Raw genomic sequence first — 7,308 nt, 5'->3', positions numbered from 1 at the left:
CACCCACAATGGCAGCTGGCACACCTAAAAATAGATGCAGAATTATTTTTTATAGTCTCAATAAAAAATGTTTACTAAACTTGGGCTATTGTTGTTTACTTAGAAAATATATATATTTTTAAATCAACCCTTTCACGCGTAAATTACAAATATTTTAATTGACCCCGTGTTTCCATGGCGACACGTCATGATTGTCTCATGACACACCGCAGCCACTAACAGATGTATCGGTATTCGTTTTATATAATTTTTCATTTTTTTATTAAAATATATACACAAACTTGCTTACCATGTCAACTATCTGATATCCCGATTCTTCGTTTAAAAACCTTTATAAATGATCTTGATTTATAACGAGATGAGCACTGCAGTTCAGAGTCCTGTCAGCCGGAATTAACGTACAGCACTTGAATTTCCCTAGTTTCTCCCGGAAAACATGAAAGTAAGTGGCTTTTGAACTTGACGAAGACTAGAGTAAACTTTATTGTTCTGCTATGTGTGTCTGATATATGAATAAAACACGTCGGCAAATTACATTTGATTATAGATAGTTGTTGCTGCTGCAGTAGACATCAGTGTGTATTTTACAAACTACCAATATATTGTTTTACTAGTGATTATGTATATTTAAATGTATGAAACCTAAAATAAACATTATGTGGTTTAAAACACTGCATGTTAATTGTGATATATGACAAGCGCTGTGCGTCCGTCTCAGTCTCTCGGTCAGTGCAGCCAAAGCAAAGCTGTTTGAATCTGGCAGTTCTGTGATGCTACTGAACATTCTAAATCATACTCTCAGGGGAGATTTAGAATCCAATATATGGTGCCATAATGGCCAAAATGTTAAAATGTAATTTACATTTTAAATTATGTTTGTTAAAATATATCTGTCGACATTTGGACTGCCAACCAATCAGCAAACAGCAGCTGACTTTGACCCCAGAAGTCTATGATATTAACAGATAATTTTTGATTGCACATTGCTAGCTAGCAATATTACTAGCTAAAGTTACACCTGATGAGGATGTTTCTCACTCCCCGGGCCAACATCAACAGACAGTGTTGCCAGATTGGAAATGTCCAAGTATCGTACCAGAAGTTCAAAATTATCGTATTTGGAAGAAAATTATTACATTTACATTACATTTACATTTATTCATTTAGCAGACGCTTTTATCCAAAGCGACTTACAGATGAAGACAGTGGAAGCAATCAAAAACCACAAAAAGAGCAATGATATATAAGTGCTATAACAAGTCTCAGTTAGGTTAACACAGTACACGTAGCATGGGATTTTAAATAATATAATAAATAAAAAGAAAACAGATAGAATAAAAATAAATAAATAAAAGAATAGAGCAAGCTAGTTAGAGGTCTTTACACATACACACACACATACATATACAATTGCATAATAAATGAAAAGAAAATAGAATACAAAAAGATTAGAAAGTTAGTTAGATTTTTTAAAGAATAGAATTAGAATAGTGAGTGTTAAAGTTATAGGGTCAAATAAAGATGAAGAGATGGGTTTTAAGACGATTCTTGAAGATGGCTAAGGACTCAGCTGCTCGGATTGAGTTGGGGAGTTCATTCCACCAGAAGGGAACATTTAATTTAAAAGTCTGTAAAAGTGACTTTGTGCTTCTAATTAATTTAACAATTAACTACATGTTGACACGACGGAATGGTTGGACGGAAGCAGTGCGACATAAATGCTATCCCATAATTTTGCACAGTAATCTGACAATAAATGTGGCACACCCAGATTTTCATATGCACACCCAGAGTCTCTTTTCTGGCTACGCTACTGGTGTGCAATGAATCTAAAATATATGAAAGTTTAATTTTTATCATTACATTATGGAAAATAATGAACTTTTATCACAATATGCTAATTTTTTGAGAAGGACCTGTATGTAGATACCAATGCAACATGTTAGTGTTCTAAGAATCTTCAATCGTTTTTGCATCAGCATCCAGTCCTGTTGCATATGCAAAATACTATGTTTCGAAGACAAAGAGACGAATGAGATGTTCTTACATATAAAGAACTGACTTACATATAAAGAGGTGAATCTCATTAAATCTATAAAGAACATTTCCAGGTTATATTTCACGCCAAACTTAAAGTAATAAGAAATTATATTTTTTAAATCGTAAAACTAAAGTAAATTAAGATTATTTGTCCCCCTTGAGACATCCTATGTTTATGTGTCATGAACGTACACACAAACAGAGAGATCCAATTTGCAGTGTTTTATTTAGGAGAATCCAATAATCAGACAAAGACTTGTGGGAAATGTAGTGCCTGCAGTGGGGTGACTATATGGGGAAGTGAGACCACTAGTGGACACCCAGGGATACACAGATCAGACATTGTGACACTGTGTGACTTTCCTCTTTCAGAAAAATCCAATCAAAATTATATTAAAAATTATCCCTGCTCTTTCTGTAGGGGTAAGTGGGTGATTGTTGTCAACTGTTCAGAAGACGTGAAATATGATGGACGTATCTGTAATAAAACGTCCCAATACTGCTTTGAGGGGTGAATAAAGGCCCCCTGTAGTAAGTTAAATATCCACATTTCAAATGTAATAAACTCTTTTTTTCTCAGTTCTGCTGACTGTGGGGAACCGTAGTTTAAATAAAAAGTAATTGTTTCAATTTCAGTTCACTTTACTGTTAAGGATTTAAATGACAGGCTTTTTTTCAGAAGGACATTAACTATTTTGAATTTTATGTTGAGGAATAATGATTATTCATCCGAAAAATCCATTGTGAGTGGTGAATATTGAATGTATGTAGTTCTAACTAAATGTTTTATATGTAAAATACTGTACATCTGTTAGCACTGTTTGACAATGTTTCCACATTTAGAACACCTTCACAGCATGTCTATTACTGTACCTTAGTGAAAGCACTGCCTTATTCTATTCACTGCAGGGACCCTGTAATAGCATATAGGTCATAAGCTACGGGAAACTCAATTATTTTGTGCAGAGAAAGTGAATAAAATCTAAGCAGCCATGGTTGGTGTCCTTCTCTTTGCATGTAAGTACTGAAATTACTTAATCTATCATTAATGATCAATTAATGAAATCTCCACAAATGCTGGTGGTGTTGGTTTAAAAAATATATTATTGTTTTTAGATATCACAGTGAATCTATTCCTTAAATGTCAAGGTATGTTCCAATAACACACTTAATAAACAACTCAGTAAATGTACTGTTGTATTTATCAGGATGAAAATGTCCCAAACTTCTTACCTTCTCAGGTCAAAAGATTCATCAAGCTAAGATTTACAGTGAAAATTCAGAAGTTCCAGAAGGTGGAAGACTGGAGGTTACTTGCAGCACATTTGGCTTTACAGTAAAGGCAGTTTATTCATATCTGTGTAAAAATGGTAAAGCCATTCTTATGAAAAAAGGGACACCTCGACAAGACACCACCTTTAAAATAGAGAGAATAGAAATTAACGCTTCAGGCAACTACAGCTGTGTGTTTTCAGAAGAGCAGTTGGAAATAACCAAAGTGACAGGATATGGTCAAAATTACATCTTCATAAATGTGATTGGTAAGATACACAGCACTGTTTGCCTACATTTGTGAGTATGTTTTTATAAAATATTGCATTACTTACAAATTGCCTTTAATAAGAGAGAAATGTTTGATATTGAAAATATTTGTATGTGTATGTGGGGTAGGTTGATTTGTCCTGGAATATATTAAGGGATACACTACAACATTTAATCGTAAGTGCTCTTTTTCTCGCCACAGAATCTTTAATTTATACACAGATTACTTTACTTAAACCTGAGGTGCCAGTGGGAAGTGATGCTGAGTTTAACTGTTCGACATCCAAACCTTTACACAAAAACCAGTCCAAGAACATGATTTGGGCTTATCTCATCAAAAATGGAACGCCTGTTGAAGTTAATATTTGGGACACAGAGAAGATGATGACAACATTCACCCTCAGAGATGTCAGGATTGAAGATGCTGGGACATACAGTTGTGTTGTATTCCTAAACATACTCCCTTACCATGGAATGAGACTTCATCAAAATATTACAGTCAATCTTGAGATTACTGGTAAGAATGGGAGGGGACAAACAAAAAAACAAAAAGAAAAATTACAATTTAGAGTTCTAATTTAATCAGCTCAGTGGAAGTTGTAAAAATGTGTTTATAGTTTATATTAAATGCAGCTATTATATAAGCTGAAATTTAAAGTTGTTATAACCCACTTAATTAAGACTTAAGCGATGTGCAATTTCATAATTCTGTTGTCTACAATATGGTTAAAGTGTGTTGCCGTCTGTACACTTGAAACGTGCATGTCATTTATTTACATATATTTGCAATTACACATTTGAAATGAAAAAGTTGTAATTTAGTGCATTTAAAAAATATTAACTTTAAATTTAATAGTTAACAACACACATTAAAGTTAGTTTTACATCTTTATTTACATGTGCATTAGTATAGTATTAAACACAGCAAAGTAAGTGCATTAAAACATGACTAAAGATTTTTAAACAATGATTTAAAATGTACTTTAAATAAAATATTTCATACATCCTAATTACAGTGCACACTTTTTAAGTGTTCTTAATTGTTAAAAGTGTTGTCTTGAACTTGAAAAAGGTATAGCCTTTTATTTCATACATATTATATTATCTGAAGATACCAATATAAATAAAGCATTATAGTTAACTACAGTACTAAACTATAAGAATTAAGTTAACTGTCAAAATAAGATATTTTTTTTGTGTTTTTTTTTTTTGTTGTGTTTTTTGACAGTGACATCTAATAGCATAACTGACAAAGTCATATTTGTCATAAGGTACTCTAGCATAGTTTTGCTCTTCAGTCTGTTGCTGGGAATCTCGGCACTGATCCGAAAACGAGGTAAAACTTTCTCTAGATCTGCAAACACCGACACTCAATTTTGTTGAATTGTTCTGTTTAAATTCTAAAACTCATTTTCTTTCTTGTAGGATGCCTTAGAATCAACATTGAAAGGTCACTTTGAAAAATTACAAGAAATTAAAGTAAATTAGAAATGTAAATATATCAGATATTAGATTTAGAACAATTTTAATGCATTCCTAAATCAACAGATCTTCGAATAACGAGACAGAGCTCAGAGGAACAGAAATTTTCTACGAAGGTATTCATTTAATGATTATTATTTCTTGTTGGATTATTTCTTATGGAAAACAGAAGGTTTGGGTATGCTGTCACTATACATAACAACTGAGCTCATGGATTTCTATTAACTCTATTAACTTGTTTATTAACTTTCATACATTGCAAAGTTAGCCTGATCTCATGAGAAAATCTGACAATTTTATATGTTAATGCTGTGTAATTATTGAAGCAATCTTACAGTATTGTAAAACACAGTAATATATATACAGAAATTTAGTCATTTTGTGATGTGCAGTTACAGTGAATAACCTCATCTGCATAACACAAATGTCTTTTATTTTTACAGATGAATAGTATAATGACGTTGGAAGCATTACAGTATGATTAAATTATGCTGTTGCAACTTCGTAGTGTTATCTTTGCTTTTGCTATTTTACAACTGTTGCTTTTTGTGGCCTTTTTAAGTTTCTGTTTTAATCTCTTTGTAATCTGTTTATTGTCATTTTTTTATGAGACTGAACTACTGACTAATTGTTGATTATCACTTTAGTCACTGTGCACAATTTTTTTTTTCATGTAAACATTGCTGTAAATTATCTTTCAAGACTGGACATTCATTACAACTCATTCATACCAAAATACATTATGAATATTGTTAATGTAACAAATTTTTGAATACAAACTGATGTTGTTGTTTTTTTTCTCTAAATCTAAAGTGTGTTATTGTTTTCACAAATGTACTGAAGAATATCTCACAATAAAATAATTGGAATTTAAAGATATTTCACCAGGTACAGATCATATTTCCATGTTTTTTTATGCAGTTTAAAAAATCTTTATTTGTCATACAAATTCTATTTTAAAGGTTGATATTGCTGTGAAATGTACTAACTGTTAACATCACATAAATATTAAATTAAAGTCAATTTTAGGTCATTTAGTACAAACACATTAAAATAATAAAATACTAAATAACTTTTAACACTGCATATATTTGTTTTCAGAATCAGTAGATATTTAACTCCATGTAGTGTTTTTAGTTATATTTTTCGAGTAAATCATGTTTTCTTCCATTGAAATATATACATCTTATTTTGGAGTAAAGAAGTAACTCTAAATGTGTCTTACGTCCCTGAGGTATATTTTTAGCAATAGCCAAAAATAAATTGTATGGGTCAAAATTATTGATTTTTCTTTTATGGCAAAAATCATTAGGATATTAAGTAAATATCATGTTCTATGAAGATATTTTACAAATTCCCTACCGTAAATATGTCAAAAATAATTAATTTAATTTAGTATTTTTTGATTAGTAATATGCATTGCTGAGAATTCATTTGGACAAATTTAAAGGCGATTTTCTCAGTATGTAGATCTTATTTAATTTTTGCACCCTCAGATTCCAGATTTTCAAATGGTTGTATATCGGCCAAATATTGTAAATTTAGAAAAATTTCCACTTAAGGCTGGTTTAGTGGTCCAGGGTCACATATACCGTTAGCTTTTCAGTGTGCTATGAACATAAATGTACACACAAGCTGATACACAAGATAGACTTAGAAAAGAACAAAGGACATCTATAACACAATTATGTAATATTCCAAATTCTGATTTCACAACATTATTGTTCTTTTTCAAAAATATTATCTTTATAATCTTGAAAAATATCAACAAATGAGTATAATGCACTGTGAAAGGAAATCTGCTTATATTGTACAAATATTCAACTCATATGCAAAATCCAATTGATACTATCTTTTATATAATACTAACATTAAAATGTCTGTGTCTGTCTATTTTTACTACATAAAATAATATCAATGCAGTGCTTTGTAAACTAAGCATTCAGAGATATATCAACTGAGCAGAACACAACATCTTAACTGTAGGAAACTACTTTATGTACAACTGCTTCTCTCTGTCTTTGAAGAGGCTAATGTAGTGGTTCCCAACACTGCACATTTTGCATCTCTCCTTTGTCTGACACTCCCAGCTCATGTCTTGTAGTATCTACTAATGAGCTGATGATCTGAATCAGGTGTGTTTGATTAAGGTGACACAGAAAACATGCAGTGTTGGGGGGCCTCCAGGAACATGCTTGGGAACCACTGGGCTAATGCAATTATATTGAATGTTTTTTTAATGAA

The 7,308-nt window shown here is 31.5% G+C and overlaps 1 protein-coding gene across 1 annotated transcript; it reads left to right on the top strand.

Annotated features, from left to right (window-relative positions):
* The first annotated feature begins 1,790 nt into the window (after window positions 1–1,790).
* Window positions 1,791–5,902, top strand: LOC127934488 (uncharacterized). The gene is made up of 7 exons (XM_052531924.1): window positions 1,791–3,057; window positions 3,157–3,189; window positions 3,282–3,581; window positions 3,785–4,099; window positions 4,811–4,918; window positions 5,008–5,032; window positions 5,131–5,902. The coding sequence occupies exons 1-7, from the start codon at window positions 3,033–3,035 to the stop codon at window positions 5,261–5,263; spliced, it is 939 nt and encodes a 312-aa protein (XP_052387884.1). The 5' UTR covers window positions 1,791–3,032; the 3' UTR covers window positions 5,264–5,902.
* Window positions 5,903–7,308: the final 1,406 nt, after the last annotated feature.

The sequence above is a fragment of the Carassius gibelio genome, chromosome A18 (genome assembly GCF_023724105.1).
Source record: "Carassius gibelio isolate Cgi1373 ecotype wild population from Czech Republic chromosome A18, carGib1.2-hapl.c, whole genome shotgun sequence".
NCBI lineage: Eukaryota > Metazoa > Chordata > Actinopteri > Cypriniformes > Cyprinidae > Carassius > Carassius gibelio.
Note: the sequence above shows the minus strand (reverse complement) of the source record. Positions and strands in the feature narration are given on the sequence as shown.

Coding starts and splice junctions, on each gene's coding strand:
- LOC127934488 (XM_052531924.1), top strand. CDS start 3,033: ATGGTTGGTGTCCTTCTCTTTGCAT. Junction 3,058..3,156: donor TGGTGTCCTTCTCTTTGCAT/GTAAGTACTGAA, acceptor TATTGTTTTTAG/ATATCACAGTGAATCTATTC. Junction 4,100..4,810: donor AGTCAATCTTGAGATTACTG/GTAAGAATGGGA, acceptor GTTTTTTGACAG/TGACATCTAATAGCATAACT.